At 39.8% G+C, this 27424-nt stretch overlaps 1 protein-coding gene across 1 annotated transcript in view; it reads left to right on the forward strand.

Moving 5' to 3' along the window:
• Nucleotides 1-27424, forward strand: part of GAP43 (growth associated protein 43) — a 117738-nt gene that overhangs the window by 69652 nt on the left and 20662 nt on the right. The window contains exon 2 of the mRNA XM_066347135.1: nucleotides 4373-4994. Coding sequence (XP_066203232.1) covers nucleotides 4373-4994 — 622 coding nt within the window. The remainder of the gene's footprint in view (nucleotides 1-4372; nucleotides 4995-27424) is intronic.

Raw genomic sequence — 27424 nt, forward strand, 5'->3', positions numbered from 1 at the left:
AAATTAAGAAACTACGGAGTCTTTATATTAACCGGCTGTATGGACTACATGGAGACCTAAAGTCTTTCAAAGCAACGCAGTGGGGAACACAGTTTGGGTGGCTTTTAAAAGGAAAAATTACATACTGACTAAGGAAAGGGGAGGAGAGGAAGCATAGCAGTAAAACAAAGCAGTGAAACAAGCTTTCTTACAATGTTTATCTATAGGGTTAATTCAGGGAGAAACATTCTGAGAGTACCTGCAACTTTGCAAAGCTAGCCCTAGGCCACTGCCTGGGAAACCAGCCTCAAGGCCAATAGGGAGTCTTTTTAGAAAAGGTAAGTTCTGCTAAAAGTCTCTTTGTTTTAGAGAAAGAAAGTTTTGTCAAAAATTTTTCATGTTAAGAGCCTTTCTTTTCTACACTTCGGTCACTAAATACCAGGATCCTCTTTTTATGAACCTCCTCCATCTATAACTCACATTTTGACTCTATATGCCTTGCTCTGCTACATGAATACAAGATCAGGTGTCTACTGTGAATTCCTGGTAAATGATTGATGGTTAAAGTGCCACGAAGTTATTTTAACAAAAGCATATTTTAAAAAGAAATTTGTGTATTCTGTGTGGGTAGATACAGTATCCTTCTGCTCACGAGTGTGTCTATAGCGCCTAACATAGGCACTCAGTATTGTTAAATGAATACATAAATGAGAATATTAAAAAGATGTTTTATGACTTATCTGCTATAAGAAAGACCAAGCTATTCTAGGTCTTTAAAGCAGTAAAATTGGATGTGGGGTTGGGTGGGAGAGGAGAGGACCTGAGTTCAAATACAAGTTGAGCCACTGACTGACTCGCTCTATGAATTTAGGCGGGTAACTTTTCAGAGCCACCGTGGCTTTTCTTTTAGAAACTGAAAGGTTTGTGCTAGATGTACTGAGTGATCTCTGGTTTCCATGAGCTCAAAAGTCCTTTGTCTTAGGTTAGTTTTCTATTTCCAGTTGAGAAAAGGTCTATTTGGCCTGACATCTTAGCGTTTCTCCTACAGCTAGTCTTAGGAAAAGTCTCTTCCTTGTCATCTCTACAAAATACACTCCTAGTCCAATTACTTCTAGTACAGTAGAAGGAATTATACCAGAAAATAACCTCTATGTTAAGCAATATAAATACAATCAGTTACAAGTATGAGAGAGGGAGAGAGAGAGAGAGAGAGAAAGAGAGAAAGAGAAGACACACACACAATCTGGCACTCTCTAGTTTATAACCCAGTTTTTACTTAAAATATTTTTGCTTCTAGATGCCTCTGTTCAACCACTTAAATTTGAGTTCCTCTTAAGCTGATTGTTTCCTTCCAGTTCCTTCCTTCTTCCCTTCTCATCTTCTCTTCCCTCTCCTCTCCTCACATCCTCTCTCCCCTCTCCTCTCTACCTTTCCCTTGTCTCTCTATCTCTGTCTCCCTCTAGCTGAAAAATTAATACTAACTGTCTTTTCCTAGCCAATCTCTGAAAACCAGTTTCCCTAAATCTCTAATGATGTCAAATGGTCCAGCCTGTTCCTCCAGGATAAGCTCCATGCCCATGAAGGACTTTGAGTGTCTCTGAGTGTATCAACCCATTGGGCACCTAGCTGTTACAGAATAAGTGTAACACGTCTCACTCCTAACTCTAGTTTTTCATAATTCTCTTCCTTCCTGTCTACCCCATCCTTTCATGTTTCTTACACTTCTGGATTGTTCAGGTGAGCTTGGTTCCACAATCTTGGTACCCCAATCTAGTCTGAGCCTTTCCAAATAGTCATTTTAACACAGGCTGTGTGCAGCAGTTGAAGTCCTAATCACTTGGAAACAAAGTTGCAGATGACCTGAGACACTGAGGCGGGACAGGAGAGTTGAGAGGAGCTCTTTTTTTTCTATCTATGTAGTTTCTTTGTATCATGCAGATTCCCACCCTCCTTATTTTTATGTTTCCCAGCTTTTTAAGACTTTCAGCTCCTTTGTTTTATTTTCTTTTTTTTTTTTTAAAGGAGAAGTGGACTCTAAAATTGTAGCTTACTTGAGTCCCCAGGAGGTTTGTTTTTTCTGCATACCTGCCCACTCTGAGATCACTGGTTTGTCTACTTCCAGAGGAGCAGTATTTGTCCAGGTGCAGGTGTCCTGTCCTATAAGATGGTGCCTCTTTCAGAAAACTCAAGAGAGAGTAAAATAAATTAACAACATCTTGGCTCCATGCTCCATTCACAACTGTTAATTTAACAGGGTTATGCTTCCATCTTTGAGCAGAGAGCTCCTGGCAGGGACAGCTGCTCCCACGCCGCAGACTGTGCTCAGTGTCCCAGCAGGAGTCCCCACGAGCAGCAGGACAGTGGGAAGGGGGTAGCGCCTCGGAGATCGGAGCAGTGCAGCATCACGCTGCTGAGAAGAGGGAGCAGGCCAGGCTTCTGCAAAATGCTTTTCATCCCTCTTTCCTTCTTTTATGGATACATATGCAGTTACCAGAGGAAGGAAAAAAAGTTGTCTTTAATTTTACTGGGAAATTGTCAGTTCTGTTTTACTCTCACATGTAGCTTATTTTCAAAATTACCTTTGTGTATCCATTGCCTATTGATGAACCTACATAACAACCGGCTCATCTGCTTGTCCAAATTTTGTCAAACAGGCCTACGTCATGATTAGCTGGATCTAGGTCACTGGGGCACAGCTGGTATGACAGGTGGAAAACATACCGTGGTGCTGGCCTGCTGTGGCTTACCTTCTAAGCTAGAGCAAAGGCCACAGTCAGGCCAAGGTCAAGATCGGGGCCAATCACAGGATTTGAAACATGAAAGCACTCTTTTGAAGTCAAGTTGCTGCATTGTTGTATTTCTCAGTGCTTAGAGCAATGTTCACAAAAGTTATGTGATCCAAAGTTGAAGGAAGGGATGCAGGGAGACTATACGTAACCACACTGGAGCACCATGGTAAGCACTGGAGTGATATAGAATTTGAGTACTTGCCTATATGTTTCTTTCCATGATGCGCCTTCTATTTCAAACCTCTGATTTAATTTCCTTGTGGAAAAAAGTTATTTGCAACATGTTATGCTGTAAATGTTGCATTAAATGATAAAAAAATTTGTATTCTAATGTCTTGCTTTCAGTACCAGAATGACTCTATAGGTAATAATATAAAATTAATTTTAGGTTTAAATTGTTTTGGAAAAAAGAAATTGTAATTTGGTGAATATATGCCGCTTTTTCAAAAGTGGAAAGTGTTTTCTGTTCTTTTTTTAAAATTCAAGAATAATGGCTGTTTTCTGTCTTTACATTGTGAAGATTTAGTGTGTTGATTGCTGATGTTGGTCCACCCACAGGGGAAAGGAGACATCATTTTCTGACCAGCATTCTGAGTTGTCACATTCTGAAAAAAATACCCTCAAAGCTTTGAGACTCCTTTGCAGTTTGTACAAAACCGTGATAGAATTTGTTATATAAACCTTTAACATACTCTCTGCCCCCAAAGCTATTATTGATTTCTTGACTAGACTTAAAATGTTGGTGAAAAATAAAATAGCAAAAAGATGAGATTCCATAATATTTGTTTTGTTTTGGTTTGTCTTGATTTTGAGAAAGAGGCGGGGGGGAGGGGGAGAGGAGAGAGACAGACAGACAGACAGGAACATCGAGCTGCTCCTTACGTGCCTTGACAGGGGAATTGAACTGGAAGCCTCTGCACTCCGAGGAGATGCTCCAACCAACCGAGTTATCCGGCCAGGGCTTCTTATTTAAAAAAAATTTTTAATTGATTTTTAGAAAGACAGAGAGAAAAAGGGAGAGACAGGGGAGGAAGAAAGGAAGCATTCATTTGTTGTTCCACTCAGTCATTCATTCTTTGCTTGCTCCCCGTTTGTGTCCTGACCGGGGATCGAACCTATAACTTTGTTGTTTTGGGATGACACTCTTAACCGACTGAGCTAACTGGCCAGGACTCATAATAAACTTTAAATGTGAAGTTGTACACAGAGTCCCTCTCAGAAACTCTGCAAAACCAATATCTTCCAGAGCTCTTTGATTCAAGTCTCAGGTGGATGTGATTTGAATTGCCAAGGTACATCTACCAAAAGGCTGGTTGAAGTCTGGCAATGCATGGACATTGAGCTGGGGAAAGAAATGTGGATAAAATATGCCAGTGATTCTGCAAGACCAGAAAGATGTAAATTTTCCTATAATACGTTGTGTTCTTTACTCAATTCTCTACCATGGAGGGAAAGAGGCTTAATTTGAATTTCCTTAGTATTGTTGATGTCTTCACTTGGCATAGTAGAAATCATTCAATAAATATTTATTAAATACTGTGATCTGAAGGGAAAAAAAACACATCACTCCATTGTCCTTTCCCCTCTCCTTTTTCTTCACAAAGGTTGAAAAAAATGATGAGGACCAAAAAATTGAACAAGATGGCATCAAACCAGAAGATAAAGCTCATAAAGCCGCAACCAAAATTCAGGCTAGCTTCCGTGGACACATAACAAGGAAAAAGCTCAAAGGAGAGAAGAAGGGTGATGCCCAAGACGCCGGGGCGGAAGTGAGCGAGAAGAAAGATGACGCCCCCACTGCTGAGGGTGCAGAGAAGAAGGAAGGAGAAGGAACCACTACCACCGACGCAGCGCCCACCTCCGGCCCCAAGCCTGAGGAGACCGGCAAAGCAGGAGAAACCCCTTCTGAGGAGAAGAAGGGGGAGGGCGCCTCTGCTGAGGCCACAGAGCAGGCAGCCGCCCAGGCTCCTGCCCCCTCTGAGGAGAAGGCTGGCTCTGCTGAGACAGAAAGTGCCACTAAAGCTTCCACTGACAACTCGCCGTCCTCCAAGGCGGAAGACGCCCCAGCCAAGGAGGAGCCTAAACAAGCCGATGTGCCTGCTGCTGTCACTGCTGCTGCTGCTGCTGCTGCCGCCACCACCCCTGCTGCAGAGGATGCTGCCACCAAGGCAACAACCCAGCCTCCAACAGAGACTTCGGAGGGCAGCCAAGCTGAGGAGAAGATAGGTGAGCAGCTGTGAGGGTCAGCAGCTATGGGAGGGTAGCCCATGGGAGCCTTTTGGGAGGCCAAGCCACCTGGTCCATCCAGAGAAAAGGGGGAAGTCCAGAAGGGCTTTTCAGGAAATTAAGGAAAGCTGTGCTTAATTTCTCAAAGTAGCAGGACTGAGAACTAACTCCAGCCACTTATATTCCCAAATGTCTCCAAGCCTGAGAGAGACCTCTGGCAGGTAACAGCCAGGACTAGAAAGATCTGGCAATTATCTTATTTATTGCATTGGCATAAACAATAAAACTAGGTAATCCTAGTTTTTTTAAAAAAATATATATTCTGCATGTAGGATAGACTTAGTTTAATAAGTAATTACTGAAGCCACATATATTTTTTGGACAGGAATTGGCTAATGTGATTATTTGGCTCTAAAAAGTGCCTGCTCTGAGTGCAGCCAACTCCTTATTGATTCAGATGATCTAGTTTGTGAATTGCCAGCAGCAAAAAACAGTCCTAGACCACCTTTCCCTTACCCCACAATATGTTACTGGGCATCCTCCCCACCATCAATTGGTGAGTAGTGTGCGTATGTGTGTGTATACTCAGGGAATGCTAACTGTGACGTTAATCAGGGTCAGACTAATTAGGAAAATAAGTCTGTTGATGTTGCCAAAAACAAAAGAAAAACCCTAAATATAGAACATGTTGTGAAGTTAACCATAAATTATCATTTTATTATAGAAGATGCTACTGTCTCCCATATGCATAAATAATTGAGGGCTAACTGTGATTACAAAAACATTCTGCATTTCTCTGATTCGGAGCTCTTACTTGAAAATTGAAGTGCTTTCAGTATTATTGCTAAAGAGCCTGTGCAAAATTGAAATAGAGCATTTCCAAAGCAAAATAAATTTAACAGACTTTCATCCCTGGAGACTAGACCCGTCCCTCATCCCACCCACCCACAGTGCTGGAGGAGGCCAGCAGTTTCCATGGTCTTTCTCCTGTCTAGGATGACTCATGAACACTTTTCATCCCCAAAACACCTTAAAGATAAAGTTGCTTCTGTGCCAGTTTAAACAATTAGGTTTATTCCTTTAGAACTTCTTGGACTTAACCCATGATGTGTCCAAGGGCCCAAATTTGGACTGGGCCACACTGTGCCCTTCGGAAAGGACCTACTCCATGAGAATGCTCTGGGGAGCATTTTGGCATCTGACCATTAGATTGAGAATTATTGGAAATTTGACTTTATTTTTCTTTCTCCAAATGAGCTACTTGAGGATGGCAGATGATTATTCTAAATATTTTTACTTCTACCTCTTTAATCTTTCCCCCAAATTGTTAAGAATCTAGATTATATTATTGTCACTAGCATTCTCTAGCTTCAAATATATCACATGCCTTGCCTCTTTCTATCAGTGACTGATTTTGAAATCTTTATTCTAACTACATTCTTGACCCAGAAGCCAGACTCTGGAGTTAAGAAGATGAATTTTTTTTTCTTGGGCAAAATAAGGCATATGGCAAAAAGTGGGGTTTTGGTTTTAATTTACTCATCAAAACAAACCTTGTTAACTACTTTTTTTTTAGGTTGAAGATTTTAGCCTTAGATATGATTGCTGGAAATCACTTTGTATACGATAGACTAGCTATTGTGAATTTTCCAAAATCTTATAAATTAATCATGTTTTTAAAATATAGAAAATATTTGGCATTGCATAGACAATATTTTTAAACAAGGATTTCTAAAATTGTGAGTGTAGACAGAAAAATATGTTGTAAATTTAGGTATATAATCATGAGGTGGATTAATAGAAAGAAGGACTACTTGAATCAATGAAAAGTCTAAAATATAATGAATTTTAAGAACATTTACTTTCATTATTTTTCACGTTATGATAATCCAAATGAATTAATAAAATAGTTTATATAGTTCATCTTCAATAAATGTCAATTATGGAATGAATTAAAATTGACAAGGTTTAATTTATAAAAAATTTGTTTACTTATTTATATAATCCTACAGCCTTGCTTATTCTGCTCATTTATTTGATTAAAAATGTGTCTGGTCAATAAAAACAAAGAGAGATTGTGCTGTGTCCTAAATTTTACAAGGTTTGGTTGAAATATATCGCAGTTAGTCTGATGTCATTATGTGCACTGAAAGGTAACTGCAGGTGCAGGTAAAGTTTGATTTGAAGGTAAACGCAAAGGCCAGTTTCTTTTACATTGCTTCTGAGCTTTGGTTGAGTAGTGTCCTCTGGATTAGATTCTGAAATTCTGCCTGTAGTTTCTCTCTGGACTGATGTATTTATTAGCCTTGCCTGCTATGTGTGACAAGCACAAATTACCCAGATATGGTGAGTTTCACAGAAACTAGAGGTGACAAGATCTATCACAGTATCTCTGGAGCAAATTCCCAGGAGCCCTGTATAGCATTTTCCTCTATTTCCCATTGGACTTTTTTTCAATCTGGGTTAAAATAACAATATTTCCATTTGGACTCTACTCTTTGGAAATAAATGCTTACCTTGGGTTGCCTAGAGGGGTATAAAGAGATAATCTGAGAAGATAGACTGGGGTTGGGGCAAAACAAGTCAAAGAGAGAATTCAAGACAACAATTTGGTCAAAAGTTTTAGACTAAATGTGATCACTACTTTAATATATATGAAAATGCTTTGTAAATTATAAGTATGTTTTTACTTTTCTTTTTTTTCCTGTTTTTGAGTTTGTTACAAGTGGATGCTATTTGCATATTTGCATTAGGACCTTTGGAGTTGAGTGGTTTGGGTTTTTTTTTCTTCTTTTTTTAATTCTTCAACAAGATCTTTTTTTGCTTTGGCACTCTACCTGCCCCCTTGTCAACATGCCTATGACCAAAAAGTTTCAGTGTATTTCTGATCATGATTCCTTTATCAGAAGAGGAGTGTTTAAGGCATTCCAGGACATTGCTCTCCTTCAGCCATGTGGAAAGAACTAGCAAACCTCCTTATTGGTTAAGTCATTGGTGGCTCCTGTATAGTGTCATGGTGCCCATTGGTCTCCCAGTGAAGGAATTCTCTGTTTCTTCTTAATCCTGATATCATACTGACTTTTCCCAGAAGAAAACTGAAAAAAATTTCTGCTGTGGCCGTATTCAGTGCTGCAATATTATCAAGGGTCACACATGCAGCTGGCTAGAAATCAGAGATATTTACTGGGTGGCTGCCACAGGGTACTTGACTAATACTAGTAGGAAATGTAACAAGTGCTACTTTTGAGTTACCTTAGATTTTCTGTGTTGATTTTAGCTGTATTTTATTTTCATAGTCTTCTTATCTCTTTCTAATTGGTGTCCTTAATAATAATCTGAGAAAGAGGATAGTTTTATTTGTCATTCTCTGAATAGAAAAATTATCTTAGCATCTTCCTACTTTTCTTTCTCTTCATTTGCTTCCTTCGTCCTTCACCTCCTTTCTCATCTCTTCTTCCTTTCTTCCTTCCTTCCTTTTTCCCCCATTTTTACTAACTTTCTACTGTGCTAGGTCTTGGGGTCACAAAGATGAGTAGTATATGGTTGCTGATCTTAAAAGTTTCTCATTTGGTAGTGGAGGTGAGATAAAATTCAGGGAGTGGTATTAAAAACATTCATAGAAATAATTTCAGCTCAATTAAATTCTGTTTATAGGTATGGAGTGCTTCTCTATGCCAAGGGACTATGGGACGTGATATGAATGAGATGGTGCTTTTTGCAGTTTGATACATGCTGTAAGAAAAGCTTTTATATAATGTGTATTTCTATAGCTAAAACACTAGCCAAAGCAATAGATGTAAAATTTAGTTTCTGGAATGATAATTATTTGTTAAGAGAGTGAAATATTCAGCCTATATTTCTATATTTGAAGAAATTCTTTATGTTCCCCAGAACAATGTTTGGCTAAGCCCCAAGATAACCATCTATAATATTTTTCTTTCATAAGCCAAATCTTTTTCTACCAAGCTTTGTGTTAGATGTGAGATTTCCCAAAGATATTTATACTTATTTGGCAGGGTGCCTCAAAGGTGGTTTTGATTTGAAATGTGGTTTCAACCACTTCCCAAATTTATACACCACTCATAAAGAGCAAAAATTTGGATTGTGAAAGTCCATAAATGCTGTCTATAAAACACGGGCACTGTGTCAGATACTCAGTGGCATGCTGCTTAAATACTGTTAATTATTAAGGTTTTATGGCACACTTTTATATTGCTAAAGTAATCATTTTTATTGGCTTTTCTTGACAACAAGCCAATGGCATTTTATAATATTTTTCTTTCTACTTTTACGTTCTGAAAATAGGGGCAGATGAAATGGTACTGTGCCCACAGCACAGGCGAACCAAACAGAGGTCAAATTGGCAGACCTTTAACTCTTCTTCTTAACTTCTGCCCTGCACGTCTTTACCTCTTTTAAGATGCTATGTTTTAATCTCAATTCCTGCATTTTCTCTTTATCTAATCAGTTGTGGCATTTTTTTATTATTGTTGGGCAATACCAATCAGGACTTGACTCGTGCATTCTCTGTTCTGTATGCCCAGTAATAATGCAGGGGGAAGAACTAGAATAAGGAGACCAGGTTCTTGTCCTTAATATTTTTACCACCCAGCTGTGGGATTTTAGGCAAGTCACTGCTACATTCTGATCCTCAGCTTTCTCATTTTCAAGAAGAGTTGATTTTTAAAGTTTTTTTTTCAAGGTTTAGAATACAAAGTTTCTATACTTCATGGCACTTAATGAGCATTTATTAAGTGGTGGCCGTGTTGCTAAGTGCTCTGTGGGTATTATCCCATCTAACCATAACACCTCTCTATGATATAAGTACTATAATTTTCTCTTCCCCTTTGACAGGAGGATCATTGTCAATAGCTAGCAAGTAGCTGAACCAGTAGCTGAACCCTGACACTAGAAGTTCTATTCTGGAAGAAACAAAGAAAAAAGAGATGTCTAAGAACTCCAATATTGTGGTTTAATCTAAAAACATCCCCCTTATTTGTATAATTGGGTATTAAAGACTTACACTTATAGCTGAGTATCCAATACCTAAGCATAATTTCTAGTCATAATGCCCTCAAAGCCCCATCACCCAACAATGATTGGGAATATTCAACACGTTCTGAGTCATGTGTTCTTAGTTTGAAAATCATTTAAGTACTGTTTTATTAGGCCTAAGAGAGCTGTAAAGATCAATTGGAATTCATGGTTCTTAACAGGAGTACCACTGACTCCATTAAATATTCTGAGACAACTAAGAATTAGAAATTGAACTTTTTATATCTCAATCAGATGCAAGTAATTTGGTTTATAACCAGAAAAAAATAAATTTGGCTTATAAGAATTAATACATTTTAAAATTCTTGTTCATATCCTTCTTTCCCCCTTTTGGCAAGTGCATTTCCAAAGGACCCTGATATATTTATATTTATAACTAAAATTATATAAAGAATTTAATAGGACAGATTAGAGATCAATCACTAGTTCTTCAATTGAAAAATTGTAAGCAGAGGCCCTGGTCTGTTGGCTCAGTGGTGGAGCATTGGCCTGGTGTGTGGATGTCCTAGGTTCGATTCCTGGCCAGGGCACACAGGAGAAGTGACCATCTGCTTCTTCACCCTTCCCCCTCTCTTTTCTTTTTCTCTCTCTCCCCCTCCCACAGCCAAGGCTCCATTGGAGCAAAGTTGGCTCGGGTGCTGAGGATGGCTCATGGCCTCTGCCTCAGGCACTAGAATGGCTCTGGTTGCAACAGAGCATCACCCCTTGGTGGGCATGCTGGCTGGATCCTGGTTGGGTGCATGCAGGAGTCTGTCTCTCTGCCCCCCTGCTTCTCATTGCAGAAAAATACAAAAAGTAAAATAAAAAAATTTGTAAGCAGAAAAAAATAGATATTTTAGGGTCAAGAAACTCATATTGGCCTGATCATGTGGTGATGCTGTGGATAGAGCATCGACCCTGGACACTGAGGACCCAGCTTCAAAACCCTGAGCTCAGCAGTTTGAGTGCATGCTCACCGGCTTGAGCACAGGGTTGCCAGCTTGAGTGTGGGATCATAGACATGATCCCATGGTCGCTGGCTCGAAGCCCAAGGTCCCTGACTTGAGCAAGGGGATACTGGCTTGGCTAGAGTCCCCCACCCTGTCAAGGCACATATGAGAAGCAATCAATGAAAAACTAAAATACTGCAACTACAAGTTGATGCTTCTCATCTCTTTCCCTTTCTGTCTATCTGTTCCTGTCTGTCTGTCTCTCTCTCTCTTTTTCTCTCTCTCATTAAAAAAAAAAAGAAGAGAAAAGAAACTCATATTGTGGGGACTTGAATCCATTTCTTTCATAGCTTATAGTAAATACTACTATCACCTTATAAAGAAGAAAATAGAATAACATGTAAGTAATTCCCTCAATTTTAAAGTGGTAAAACTATATTTGGAACTGAAAATAAAACAATATTTCTTAAAATATAGACTATGTTTCAGATGCTAATGAATATTCACCAAATATGTCTTCTCTCTTTTTATTTTCACACACATGTGCACACATACTATTCCAGAAAGAGTAAAGGGAAGGGAAAAGGAACCCAGAGCAGCAAGTGTTACACAGTCAGTCAATTTGACTAAACATGGAGAGTGGAGCACTCAATCTAATAGACTAAAAGCATTGAATGGTCATCACATTTATTTTGTCTCATAATGATTGCTTCATTAAATAAAGAATGAAAAGCTTTCTATAACCATACATAAAAGGAAGGAAAGAGGAAGCCACAGTGCTGTTTAAAGCTACAAGATCTGAGCCCATGAAGATCTCCCAAGCTTGCAGAGGTCCCCAAACTTTTTACACAGGGGGCCAGTTCACTGTCCCTCAGACTGTTGGAGGGCCGCCACATACAGTGCTCCTCTCACTGACCACCAATGAAAGAGGTGCGCCTTCCGGGAGTGCGGGGGGGGGGGGGTGGGGGGGGGGGGGGGGGGGGGGGGGGGGGAAGGCGGATAAATGGCCTCAGGGGCCCGCATGCGGCCTGCGGGCGGGCCGTAGTTTGGGGACGACGCCTGGAAGCATAAAGAGGAAGGGAAAGTTCGGAAGGTTGTGTAAATTTTGCAGCTCTCTTAGTTATGTTCATATTTTTGGATCGTAAGAAAATGACTGAATTAGATGCTGAACCTCAGACCCATTCATATAATCAAGAAAATTTGAATCACTTCCTTCTTTAAAAAAGCTTTAGCCAATTATTGATCTCATAGCAATAGAAGTTCACTCTCCAAGTAAATAATTTATTTCTGGTCTTCTTAAAAAGAATTGCCCATAAATTGTTTTCATAAAGATAATGAATAGTATCATGTTTTAAGATCTCCAATAACTTATAGGATGTATGTAATGCAAATGCCCTTTGTTTTCAGCATAAAAGTCTAAACACCACCTAAAACCAAGAGACACAGGTTCTTTTTTCTTTTATTTATTTATTTATTTATTTATTTATTTATTATTTATTTTTGCATTTTTCTGAAGCTGGAAACGGGGAAAGACAGTCAGACAGACTCCCGCATGCGCCGGACCGGGATCCACCCAGCACGCCCACCAGGGGCGAAGCTCTGCCCACCAGGGGGCGATGCTCTGCCCCTCCGGGGCATCGCTCTGTCAAGACTAGAGCCACTCTAGCGCCTGGGGCAGAGGCCAAGGAGCCATCCCCAGCGCCCGGGCCATCTTTGCTCCAATGGAGCTTCGGCTGGCTGCGGGAGGGGAAGAGAGGGACAGAGAGGAAGGAAAGGGGGAGGGGTGGAGAAGCAGATGGGCGCTTCTCCTGTGTGCCCTGGCCGGGAATCGAACCCGGGACTTCTGCACGCGAGACCCAGGTTCTTATTCAGATTCTTCTAAAGGATTTGAGGCCAGGTCTGTTTGTAACTCTTCAGTGAGATGGGGAGAGTTAGAAGTTTAGACTAAGGCTATCGATAATGAAATTTATAGTGTCTGAAAATTCAAATCCTCTTTAAGCTAATTAGTGAAAAAATGGTCCAGGAAGACGTCTTGGTTAGAGTTTACTTTGAATATTGAGGAATAAGATGTGTCTAATGAAACGGGTTACCTTTTACTAAAAAACAAAACAAACAAGTAAAAAACCCACCTCATTTAAATTAACACAAAAATACAAATGATTTAATTTATCACAATTTAGCAGCAGCTATTGAAGATTAACCCTCAGTCAAAAAAGTAACTGTGCTATATTTTGTTTATTGTTGAATCCCTTACACCTATAACAATGATTGGTAAATAGAAGATAGTAAATATTTGATGAATGAGTTAAGAATGAACAATGTTATTACAACAGAAAAAGTCCAAAAGACTAGATTCTACCTTTAAACTTTGGGAAGGCAAATTCCTTGAGTTCTTTAGGTATGAGTTTTTCCTTTCATAATACAGAAATCCTGGACAGAGAATCTCAAAATCACCAGCATTTCAACAATGTCCATGTTATGACACAGTAATTTTATATGCAGATTTTAAGTGACAAGGGGAGACAGATACCTGCTCCAGTAGAAAGCTTCGCTGCTCTCAACATTTCTGCTATTTCAGAAGCTGAATACAGAAGCTCACGGGAAAGTTTTGTTGCTACTTAAGGGTATTTTTCATGCTTGAGGTAGCCAGATTTCAAAACCACTCAGCGCTTCATAGACCAATGTGAGCATTTTGCATTATGTTTAGAAACATATTGAGAGCTAGAGGAAACCAGGGCTACTCCCTTCTGAAAGCAGATGATTAATTTCATTCCAGCTCCGTGAATGACCTGTGTGTGTGGCTCTTGCCAGTGTGTGACAGGTACACCCAGGGAAGAAATGATCTGCCAGTATGCTTGGCTCCTTTTCCTCATCTGACATATTTAAGTAATCTTTACAAGGTGTTAAGAGTCTCCGGAACCTGCTGTGCCCCACTATAGGATGAATTGTTAATATGTTTCCAAACCAAAGGTATTGGGACAGAGACCAGAAAACAGGCTTTTCCATTCCTGTTGCCTATTCTCCTTTCCCACAGTAGTATAAACATCATTTGTGTATAGCTAGTGAGCTGTTTAGACTACGGATGACGGGAGACATTGGAATGGGAGGTTGAACAGATTTTTCCCCACATTAAACTGTAACTTGAAGCAACTTATCATGTATTTGATAAAAAGACAGACAGGTCCCCACTTTGTGCAACTGTCTCCAGGCCAATTTAAGGGCTAAGAAAGCCAGAGTTCAGTCAGTATGGTTGCAACATTCTCCCCATTGGTATAATCAGACCCTTTTAGAAATAATAGCAGCAGTGGAAGATTTCTGTTTCTCTTTTTCTTCTTTAATCTGGATGACTTAACTGTAGAAGGTTGTAACTATAGAAGGTTGATAGAAGAATGTGGTCTTCATTGGAAAGTACAAGTCACTGTCCTTTTCTTGCCACTTTTTAGAAATTGAATCTATTGGGGTGGCATTGAATAATTATCAAATTATATAGGTTTCAAGTGTACAATTCTATAATACGTCATCTGTATATTGCATTGTGTTTGCACCACCCTAAGTCAAGTCTGCGTCTATCATCATCAGTCCTTCCTTTACTCTCTTCTACTCCTCCTATTCCCATTCCCCTCTTGTAATCACCATACTGTTGTCTGTGTCTATGAGGGTTGTTTTTTCTTTGCTTAATCTCTTTACCTTTCCCAATCCTCCTCCCCTCTGACAACTGTCAGTCTGTTTTCTGTATCCATGAGTTTGTTTCTATTTTGTTTGTTATTTTATTTCATTCATTAGATTCCGCATATAAGTGAGTTCATATGGTACTTGTCTTTCTCTGACTTGTTTAGTTCACTTAGCATAATACTCTCCAAGCCAATCATTTCACAGAATGATTCTTACCATTTTTTTAAAAAAGGAAATACAGACCTGACTGGTGGTGGCATAGTGAATAGAGTGTTGACCCAAGATGCTGAGGTCCTTGGTTCGAAACCTCAAGGTCGACAGCTTGAGCGCAGGCTTGTAGGCTTGTGCATGAGAGCAGGATCACTGACATGGTCCCAAAGTCACTGGCTTGAGCCCAAAGATCATTGACTTGAAGCCCAAGGTTGTTGGTTTGAGCCTAAGGTAGGTGGCTTGAAACATTACCCTCCCCAGCCCCAGTCAAGGCACGTATGAGAAGTCATCAATGAACAACTGAAGTGAAGCAACTATAAATTGATGCTTCTCATATCTCTCCTCCTTCTCTCTTCTTCCTCTCTCCTCACTTCGTGTCTATCTCTCTCATCAATAAAAATAAATAAAAAGATAAATAATAAGGAAAAATAGAGGGTAAAAAATTAAGTAAAACCCTGCCATTTTCTAAAATACTATTTATTTATGTTTTTCACTCCAGCAGAAAAGCAGACATTTAAGATGTACCACTGTATTTGAAGGACATTAGTAGTGGTCTGAATACAAGGTTGGTGCAGTTGACAAATTACATGTTGCTTTTGAACTTGTACTCGGAGAAACATTTCTCTATTTTTCTAATATGCTAATAAAGCAGGTTTTTTCAAGAGTACCAATCAGCAAATGAAGAAATTGTTTTTTATGTTCAAGATTAAGCTGTGACTCTGGGAGTCTCTAACACAGGGTTAACTTGAAATATGAATTTGAATGAGCTTTATCACATTTTTAGGTAGTATAGAATACTACTTCTCTTCCTTAAACTCTCCCTATATTCATTTTAGTTATTGTCTTGCCATTTGGTCTGAGGTACATAATGATTGTACATGGATTTATGTTACATTATTAAAAAAAACATAAATCATTATGATCAATGGTTTTATTAGATATCTGCAGTGGTATGTGGTAAACTAGCCCTCAAAAAAAAAGGAAAAGAAAGAAAGAAAAAAGGAGAAAGAAAGAAAGAGAGAGAAAGAGAGAGAGAGAGAGAGAGAAAGAAAGAAAGAAAAAGAAAGAAAGAAAAAAAGAAAGAAAGAAAATAAGAAAAATACACCCCAAACTCAAAAGCCTTGATTTATATTATAGTATTTGCCAGTCTCTGTGGTGTAAATATTCCCATGGCTCTTGTCACTGAACACACAGTTGGGAAGTGATGCTAACTACTTGCTCTCAGTAGCCAATGAGAACCAGCTCCATCATACCCCAAATCAATTGTAGTGATTTGACAAACTACTTTGGATAACTCTAAAATACTTGAACAGTAATTATTAGCTCCCAAGCAATGTATCAGTATAGAAGCATATAAACATCTATTTATAACACTCACCTACTCATTTGCATATGTACATGAAGATTTGGGAACTAGTTTTAACATTTGCAGTGATTTCTGTTATACATTGGACACTTATTAAAAGTTAAATAAAAGGGTAAAATTTAGAATTGTATCTGCTAATCAATTAGAAAAATAATTGCTACTGAAAGGGTAAATATATTGTACTTTAAGATTGAGATCCGAACTGCACCTTTTCAATGCAGCTTTTTTATCTTTTTGGAGATGAATTTAAGGTTGGATTGAATTGTGAGCATTGCTGACTTTTTAAACCTATATTGTAGAGAATGGGTTGACCCTATCATCCTAATAATATTTAATGAGAATGATGCTATTAATTATAGGTGGAGCATTGTGACACAATGAATTCACAGAGGATAAGATAAAAAGTTTTTATAATTCTCAGCCTGGGTAAAGGAAACACTAATAATGCAATAATATTGTTTTGTTCAACTCCAATTTATATCATAATTGTATAAATAGAACACTCTCTTTGCTGAGACACTACTTAAGGAATTCTGTATATGTAATTTTGAAATATCCACAAAAATAAGATTTATAGAAAGTTAAAGCCCCAAATCTGTCTTAAGAATCTCCCCCCCCCAAAAAAAAATTTGTGCCTGTCTAAAAGGATGCCTAGCCTGACCTGTGGTGGTGCAGTGGATAAAGCATCAGCCTGGAATGCTGAGGTCGCTGGTTCAAAACCCTGGGCTTGCCTGGTAAAGGCAAATATGGGAGTTGATGCTTCCTGTTCCTCCTCCTGTTCTCTCTCTCTCTCTCTCTCTCTCTCTCTCTCTCTCCTCTCTAAAAGTAAATAAATAAAATCTAATAAAATAAATCTCTTTAAAAGAATGCCTAAAAGGAAAACACCCATGGGTAATCAGCCAGTTCTTATTTAACTCCACATGTTAACATCCTAAATGCTACTTGAATGATTAACATCACATGAAACAACCCAATGGGATAAAAGAAGTAGATCCAATAATGTCAGGGTAATCTTAGGCTTAGGGTTTGAGAGGCCACCATTAATTCTTTTAGTTTCTAGTAGACTACTCTGAAGACCACTCATGCAAAGCTGCATACTTATATCCCTCCATATCAATACCCTCCCTAAAACCTTCCAATGTTTACTTAATACAACCTAAATGAAATCTAAATTATTACCATGGCCAAAAGGCTGCATATGATCTGACTTCTGCTTACCTCTCTGACCTTATGTTCTTCTGTTCTGACCTTCTTTACTGTTCTCTAGTCTAACACTATCTTTCTTAAAGTCTCTTGAGCTCACTCAGCTTGTTCCTGCCTTAGGTCCTTTGCATTTGCTTTCTCCTTTGATTTTCCCGTAGCTACCTCTTAGCTCTCTGAATGTCCATCCAAATGGGGACGTTTGGATGTTGTTTGCTAAGATTTCCCTGACCATTTACCAGTACAACACTATCCCTGAACTCTATCAGTTCTACATGGGTTTTTGTTGTTTTTTCTTTCATATCTGAATGACTCATTTATTTCTCACTAGACTTTCCATTTCTTAAAGAAAGGGGTTTGGCATCCTTTAATACAGTATCTGCAGTGCTCAGAATGGAGCTCGTCACACAGGTAGACCTCAATGGATGTCCATTAATTGACCAATAACATGAATTTCACCTATGGAAAGATTTATCTTCATAAGCAGTTTGAGACAGGGAAAGAATTATTTCATTTTCCCATTTTAAAGCCCACACAAAAAACTAAGAATTTCTCAGGCAACTGTTCGTTTTTTATTGTTTGCAGCCCAACTCTTTTAGACTTCATAAGTTTGCAACCTCTTTTTCGGGACCTACTTCTGAACATTACCCAGGCACCCAGACACTCTGATGAAGATGTGGGCTCAAAAAGAGAGTTGGACAGAATGTGAGAAGAAGTGTGGGCCTCTAGGAAGAACCAGGTGAGGGGTGGGTAGGGACTCTTCAATGAAGGAAGAGGAAAGGGGGAGTAGAAAGAAAGGACAGGGAAGAAAATGGAGAACAAAAGTAGAAGAGGATCAGAAATGGAAGTATCAGAGGTAGCAAAAAGAATAAGGAAAGAGCCCTGGCCGGTTGGCTCAGTGGTAGAGCGTCTGCCTGGTGTGCAGAAGTCCCGGGTTCGATTCCCAGCCAGGGCACACAGGAGAAGCGCCCATCTGCTTCTCCACCCCTCCCCGTCTCCTTCCTCTCTGTCTCTCTCTTCCCCTCCTGCAGCAAGGCTCCATCGGAGCAAAGATGGCCCTGGCACTGGGGATGGCTCCTTGGCCTCTTCCCCAGGCGCTAGAGTGGCTCTGGTCGCAACAGAGCGACGCCCGGGAGGAGCAGAGCATCACCCCCTGGTGGGCAGAGCGTCGCCCTCTGGTGGGCATGCCGGGTGGATCCTGGTCGGGTGCATGCGGGAGTCTCTCTGACTGTCTATCCCTGTTTCCAGCTTCAGAAAAATACAAAAAATAAAAATAAAATAAAATAAGGAAAGAAGTAGAGAAGAGACAGTAGAAAGGAGACGGGGGTGTTAGAGGAGAAAGCGGGGGAGAAGCAAACGGCGAGGGGCAGTGCAGAGCAGGGACAGGCACTGAGCTGGGTACCAGGTGGGTTCCCTGTAGCTCTGCTGCTAACACACTGTCTGGTGTGAGCCGGACAAATTGACTTCCACTCTGGTAAAAGGATGTGATGTTTTAGGTGTGTTCCATCTCTAGTGCTCTCTGTTCTCGACTACACAAATAGCAAGAGGCCCTAACGGGCTCCCTAGCAAATGGCTTTTCTGTCTCTGAGCAGGTCCAAGTGGCAGATGGGGCCTGGCTCCCCAAGGAGAGACACCACAGCACACACACCAGGCTCTCTGGTGTTAGAGCCCTTCTGCAGCATGGTCCCCGTAGGTGCTGCCTCAACAGACCACGGGAGGAGACTGCCTCTGCCCGCTTCAAGGCAGAGAAATTGAGCTTCATTATCCCACAAGTTTAAATGTAGTTCTGTTCATACAAATAGGTTGTGAATTCCAAGACACCAGAAACTTTTCTTTTCTTTTTTTCTTTTCTTTTTTTTTTTTTTTTACTTAGACCACCTCATATGGAAGCAGTTTTGGAATTGGACAGTCTTGGGAAACTTTTTTTTCCCTTGGCAAGGCACTTCTGCTTTTATATAAAAAAAAATTAATGTGCATATAAGACGTGTTTTATGACCAGCAAGAAAGGCACAATGATTTTCAGTCTTTTCTGGGAGTCAGAAACTACTCTATTTGGCATATCTTGTAGTTCAGCAAGATTACCCAGTTCTTACATTATCAGTAATGATTGAGTCTGGAAGTCAGCCAAGGCCACCAGGTAGTAGTGTTAAGATTAATTTAGGCTCCATGTAATTGGTCCCTCAGAAACTGCGATCTAGGGATTCAGTAGTAAATGTTGGAGTCATTTCCCTAAGGGAAATAGCTAATACACTCTTTCTAGGTAGATAACAGATATCAACTGTCATATTTTGCAGTCTCAAACCTAAAAGACAACTTAAAAATCACCCAGACTTGGGAACTGGGTGAGTTTCAGGAGAAGCTATTGACACCTGAACTCATTTGCCACATGGTATATACTATGTATGTGTGTGTGAATGATATTCTCACGTCCTTGTATTTCATCAGATACTCAACTGGGACCATGACACACATTCAAAAAATAAGCTCCATGGTACTCAGACAGCCTCTAGGAGAGGTTGTCTGTGTTTTAATGAAAGGCAAAACATACTCAGGGATTCAGGTCGCACAGTCCGTCCATGGTCACACAATGACATAGTATCAGAGTACAGGAGATAAACCTAGATGTTCCAACAACTGCATTTCCCTGCTTTCAATTTTTCTATTTTCTGAGTATATATAATTTCCATGCTGCAGTAAGTACTATGAAGGATATAGATGTATCCTTCACATACAGATGTATAAAAGTGACTATTTGTTGTCATGAAAGTTATAATCTGGTTGAGGAAAAGAAATGAGTCTTAAAAAAAATCCAGGACCAGTAAGGAACAGGGTTAAGTGCATGCCTGCTTGCAAGTTGCAGTCTGTAATTGCAGAGACGAAATTCAGACATCAGGATAGAGGGTAAGGTCCAAAGGAAAGAAGGAAACATAGCTATGGAGTATTGGTGAGGATATTGGCCCCTAGCAACTGGTGTTAGTGTGGGAAATGTGGGATATCCCAGATCCACTTATTAAAAGCCTCAAAGCGGTCAGAGGACTTCACTCTTAGCGCAGTAGTGAATAGAGAGGGTGGTTGATGTTCTTACTTTGTTCACTTATACTGCTGTTGCTCCAAAAACGACTCTGATAGTCTCTACAAGAAGTACACACCGCACAATCCACACTTACTCATTCAATCAAAGAGTAGTAATAATTTTAGTTTATTTGATAAGGCAGCTTCAATCAACAGTACTGAGGCTCAGTTCTTAGTCATTTTGGAAGAACTAAAAAATAAAAATTAATTTCAGGGCATTTTAAAAGTAGGACTCAGTCACAATGAGTTGTTTTCTTTCCTATCACATCGCTCTTTACTTGTCTGGAGTAATTGCTTCCCGCCTGCCTTTCACCCCGGCTCCACAGCTGGGAACGGAATTACGCTGGTGCCCTCTGCTGGAAGAAGATGGGAAGTTTTGCAGGAAACAATGGTGTCCTGGTGTTTGAGTGTAGGGGCTGAGTAGGTGTTTCTAGGCCCACGGCAGACTCCAGGCTGGATTCATTTAGTGCTATTTACGGGCCTCCCAGTCAGTTATGCCCTGGCATTATGCCTGGCTTTATTAACCAGATGGAGTAATCGGGTTTTTATTGTAAGAAGGTTGTCGCTTAATTTTTTTAAGTAGTCCAAGAAAACTGCCCCCTTTTATTCTGCCAATTTGAGAGATGGACGGTGCTTTCATTGAACACAATACCATGACTCATCGTGGGTGGTGGCCATCTTGCTATAGAACTATACCTCTTGAGAAGCCAGTAGGAGACTCTGAGGCCATTTTTTAATCCTGTTCAGTTATTGTTATTTTAATGATGGGGAGAACACCCTGATATTCACTACTAATTTCTTGGCTCAAATAATCAGAATTAATGTCATGATGTTAAATTAGATTTAGAGTATCTACTATGGAGTTCCTGTAATAGACTGCTCAACTGATTTTTTTTTTTTTTTTTGCTAGAGCTGAAAAAACATTCAGTTGTAATTAAGAAAGGCGTAGGGGAGTGCTGAAAGGGAAATCCAAAAGAGAAGAGCTGTGAATTCTCACGTGTGCGAATTGGAGGTGAACTTATAACATAGGATGGGAGAAGTAGAGGGAAGGGATTGAAACGATCCTTTCCAACACCCCACTTATATTTTATTTTTTCCAAGATCAATACTAAGAACATGGAGGTCTGCCTCTGGTTTCCATAACAACTTGGCTTATTGAAAGACTGCAGGCTCCACAAATCCCCAATTATCAGTTTTGCAGGGCTTATTAATGGAGCCGAAGATCCCAGTGAGACAGGCAGCTCATTGCCGGCGCGTGCCTGCTGGCTGGTGGGAGGGTGGAGGACCGGGAAGGGAAGAGGTGTGGTGAGCAGCCATTTGTCCCCCTGTCACTTTGGGAGGGCGCAGTCGTTCCCACAGCTGTGTGAGCATTTCTCCTCTCTAGAAACCTAAAGTGGCTGTCATTTCCATTGCAAGCAGCCCAGAAATTGAAGTGAGGGTTGTTGTTTTTTCAGCCCCACCCCAAAAGCCATTCATCTGGAATAAATCCACATCAATATATCACATACCATGTATGTTTATTGAGCTCCTACAATTAATTGAGACTTCCTCACAAAGACAATAGTGACTCTAAAGTTCTAATATTAACTCAAGCCTTAATTAACACGTGAAGCCAATCTAATGTATGTTTGCTAGCTCTGAATTACTCAGTCTTTGGTTGTTGTTCTCTTTTTAGCTCCTCACCATAGAATAAGTGCAATAGCAACAATAACACCAATAATAGTAACAATGTGCATAACATTTACTTGTCTTCTGCTAGGCCATCTGCTAAATTTTCTGCATGGAGTTTCTTGTGTAAACCTCACAATGACCCTAATCTATGATGAAGGTATCATTGTCCCTTTTTTTACAGATGAGGAAACAGAAGCCAAAAAACTTAAACTACTTATCTCAGGCCACATGGCTAGTGAGTGTGACTACATCAACATCTAATCTCTGCTTCCTCTATATAATTACTTTTATTGTTCTCTTATTATTTAACTTGAATGTCCTCAAGATAAAAAAGGAACAACACATTTACGGTAAAGTCTGTGTTCTCCAATGTGATTGGGAAATGAGATATTCTAGTTAATGTTTTAATGAAATGTTTTGATAAGTCAGTGCCATCTATGTTGTTATTGAATTTTCAATTGGGATATAATACAATGTACACAACTTTAAAAATATAGTAATCATAATCATAAAATGCTTCAATACCATTACATAATGAAGAAGTAATTTTTTATTGTAAGGCAGATGTGCTAGCTGATCAAGATGCCTACTGGACAGAATGCCAGATAAACCGTTTGTAGCACAGAAATGTCAGTGTCTTGACACTTTGAATTTTATATATTTCAGAGTACTCTATGTGAACTACCACTGAAGTTCAATGTGATCAGAAAAAGAAATACATGGGGGTTGGTCTTTCAGAGTTAAAGAATATTAGTACTTGGAAAACCTGAGATTCATTCAGTGCTCTGGATCACTAGACTGTGTTTTTATTGAACCAGAACTTACACTATGTGGAAAATGAAACATGACACTCCTTCAAGGAGGTTCAACCCAAATTGTCCATGAGGAGAGTAGATCAAGATTGGCAGCATTCTCAACATAGTTGCTCAAACGACAGTTTTTATTATTTTAGTCTCCAGAACTGAGGATAGAATTTGTTCACAAGGGCTCTTATCTTTTTAAAGATTAAGAGAAGTGATAATAAAGACCATTTTAATTCCTACTTACTGAGCATATAATTTAAGCATTTTATATGTATCATACTTTACAGCAACCCTGTGAGGGACGTACTATGTTGCCATTTTTATGGTGGAGAAATCAAGGCACAAGGAGGTTATGTAACTTGCTCAAGGGATCACATTTGGGAAGTGGTGGGTTCCAGATTCAGACTCAAGCAGTATAGACTGAGTCTATATTCTTAACCAGAGTTGTCTATACTACTGTCTCCAACCTTTTTCCTATTATCTCTTGAATTCACAACAATCACACCAACCTTGCCACCCTACTCTGAAATAATTTTTGCCAAAGTTATAAGTGACCCCCATGTTGATCATTTCCTTGATCGACCAACAGCATTGGATTGTTGATCACTCACTACTCTTTGAAATACTTTCATTACTGCCCATCCAGTGTATTATCTATTCCTGATTTTTCTTCTAACACCATGGCTCTTCCCTTTCAGTTTTCTTTACTCTTCTTCATCTCCTGGTTTCTAATGGTTGGAGTACCCCCAAGGCTTTGTCTCTTACTTCCTCTTCTCTCATCTCCATTCACATTACTGCCTGGGTGATCTCTTCAGGTTCATGGCTTCAAACAGTGTCTGCAACCTGGTAAATCCCAATTTTCCATCTGTAGCCCAGCCCTCCCCCCCCCATTTCAAACAGCTGCATACTCTACACCTCATCTTGTATATGCAATAAACATCTCAAACTAAACCTTTGAAAACCAAACTCTTGTCTTTGCTCCCTAAACCTGCTTCTTCTCAAGTCTTTCTCATCTCAGAAAATGGCAAGCCTACCTTTTCCTGAGGCTCAGACTATGTATCTTGGAAATTATCCATGACTCTTTTGTCTTTAACAACATTATATCTGTCAGCAGATCTTGTTGCCTCCACTTCAAAACAGATCTAGAACCTGAGCCCATCTCACTTTGTCTCTAGCACTCATCTCACTTGGATAAAAGCCAAGTCCTTAAAATAGCCTCAGATTGTTTTGTGGTTAACATCCTCCCCACTAAATCACCACTCGGACACGATCTTCCCTTCCTAGTTCCGTGACAGCAAGATTGATTTCCTTGCTACAACTCCAGCAACCACATGTGCTCACATCTAGTGTATTTGCACTTACTGTTTCCTTCCCCTAAAATCCTCCCTCCTGCACATGCTCAGAGTTCAGTCTCTGACCTTACTCAGCTCTCTGTCCACATGTCCTCTCTCATGGAGACTGTCTCTGTTTAGTGCTGTCACTACACCCTCATCTTAGCACTCACCGCTCTCCTTTTCAATGTTGTTTTCTTTGATCTTACCACCACTTAATATGCTATACATTTAAATTTTTTATTACAATATAATATAAGCTCCATGAGTACCGGGTGTTTTCAGTCTTATTATTGTATGGTATACTGCTATATTCCCTGCAACTAGATAGATGTATTTGATTCAGTGAGTTGATTCAATGAGTGAGGAAGAAGATAGCTATCTAGTCAGAGTAGCTGAGTCAATCCTATGGTCAATGCATAGGTGACAAATGTGACCCCCACATCGCCCTCACATTCAACTGATTTACTCCTTATCCCCTCTGCAACCTGGGCAGATGTTCCCCTCTCTTCCTTTGGTCTTGCAAGGTCTTTGGTGATTCATATAGTTCTCACATGTTATGCTGTTCTTCTAATGACTAGACAATGTTGGAAACCTGACTGACTATAAATGGGCTGTGTCAGTGACACTTGAGGATCAGATCCTTGTCCTACTCTCAGTGCTTCTCAGTTGCTCTTTACAAAGGGGCACAGTCATTGGGAGGAAATTGGTTCCATCTCCCCATTCAAAAACTACATGTCTAAAAGCAAAGAACCATTTCAGCAATTCAAAACCACTGGGAGTTTTGCACTGACTGAAAATAGATGGCAAAAACACACCTTTGCTTAGGAACAAACTTTTTTCTCATGTTCAATTATCAAATCAAAGTCATGCAAGCTTTAATGTCTAATAAAGCTCCCTGGTAGGTTAAAATGTTCTACTTATTATTAGTATGTTGAATTTGCTTACATGTAGTTCAATATATTTGGGACTTTTTTTTTACATAAGAGCATTTTTTGGTTGTTTTTGAACCATTGCATAAAAATTATCAGTGTGTAGGTGTGTGTGTGTGTGTGTGTGTGTGTGTGTGTGTGTGTGGTCTACTGGAAAGTTCTGTCCATTTTGGAATAAAACAAAGTACAAATTTTTCTTGCCGTCAATAAACTTTATTAAATAATATAATTGCCATTATTATTAATGATTTCTTGCCAGCGTGAGGGCAATTTGTATATCCCATTTTTGAAAAATGTTTTATCTTTTGATGCGAAAAATTGAACCAGTGCTTGTTTGATATCTTCCTCATTTTTGAATTTTTTGCCCTTCAAAAAATTTTATAAGGACAAAAACAAGTGATAGTCGGAGGGTGCTAAGTCCAAGGAATATGGTGGATGTGACAGACATGCTTCTGTAGCATTTCTTCCTTATTGAAATTTGCAAAAATTACAGTGGCGTAAATGAACTTTATCAGTAGCCATGGGTACACTATGGCTTCACACATAAGACTAACATGAATCAACTTTGTTTTAGTTAATTTGCTACGTCAGTATGTATACATTAAGTGATAAAAATAGAGAGGCACACATGTGCCAAATAAACATGTGCTTATGTGTCGAAACTTGTGATAGAAATAGACAGAACTTTCTGGTAGACCTTATATATATGTATATTCAGGCATCTTTGTTAGTTTTTTATCAGAGCCCAAGGAGCGATGCTTATATCATTTGTTAGCTCTGCACAATAGGAAAACAGTTCTGTGACTCAGTTAACTCCAATAAAACCAGCAGGTCTTCTATTGGATCTAACTGTGGTGGCTAAGGTTGCCTGAGTCAAGGTAAAGCACTGTGAGACAGACACTAAATCTCGTCAGTATAGCTGTGGATAAACGTGGGTGAGAAAAGCTCTGCACTACCAAAGGGCCTGGATGTCCGAGAGAGTCTGTGTGTGTGTGATGGGACTTAGTCAAGGAAATGGGGTGGAGAAATGTGGGCAGGGGGTGGCAAAAGACACCAGAGGGGTTGGGCAGGGGTGCCAGTGCTACCTAAAAATCACAATAAAAAAGAATGTGGGATGGGGAGGGAACAGCATGACAGTAAGAAACTGTAAAGCTTCAAAATCTATGGATTGGAAGCCTCTGATGATAGAAATCTATATTTGAATAAGAGAACAAGATATGTTCGTATGATCGATGAATTGGCCCTGAGCTGCTGACTCTTCCTTTCTTCCACATCCCCTCGACATTCCTACCACCATCCTCCTTTATTTAACAGCAGCCCAACCCTTGCCTGACAAGGGGAAATAGGAGCAGCTGAAAGGGAGGACACTGTAGGTATAAAGAGCTGTGATTAATCTTCATTGCGGAGTGCTTGTAAAAGTGGCAGCCATTCTTAGGGACTGGAATTTTCTACACCAGAGACTTTAGACAATTGTTGATTGTGTCTGTTTACTGTGAAAAGCTTTGGCTGACTGAGGAAGTTGTTTGGTACTGGCAGGAGGTTGATGGGAATATAATCATTCCAGCTCAGCTATTCGTCTTTAGCAACCTGGGTCCTGACACCTGCAGAGTATGCAGGTTTGTATCTTGTCACCACGTGTGTAATGTGCATGAAAAAAAAAATGGTAACAAGGCTAATGCCACCTTTCACAAGAAGAGATTTGTTTTCTCTTGCTCTCTCTCTTCCATATTGCTCTTTCTCCCAACCTTCTGTCCTCTGCCCCCACTGCCATGCTCCCACCCAGATCTCCTGAGAGTCATTACTTCTCAGCCCATCAGCCAAAGTTAGTGGGTTCCTATGGTTACAAGGCAGCTGGTGTCTAGACACTGAGAGATGCCTTGCAATTGAGCTGCAAATCTAGCTTCTATCACACACTCCCCTCTCTTCCCTCCTCCTCTCTCCTCCATTTCCTCTTTATTTACAGCAGGCATTAATGCCAACACCGGATGGAATTTACTTTGACAGGCCATTAAAGGGAAGAGGGGAAGAGAGAGGCAGAAAAACCCAAACTTGCTGTCTTGTCATATCAGTGAAATGAGAGAACAACTGAGATGACAGACCCCAGTCTGGCTCGCTCTTTCTTTCTCACAAAGGATTTTATTTAATTAAAATATTTGAAATTAGAAAACAGTGCCACTAGTCCATTGGGA

Source organism: Saccopteryx leptura, chromosome 8 (genome assembly GCF_036850995.1).
Source record: "Saccopteryx leptura isolate mSacLep1 chromosome 8, mSacLep1_pri_phased_curated, whole genome shotgun sequence".
Classification (NCBI taxonomy): Eukaryota; Metazoa; Chordata; class Mammalia; order Chiroptera; family Emballonuridae; genus Saccopteryx; species Saccopteryx leptura.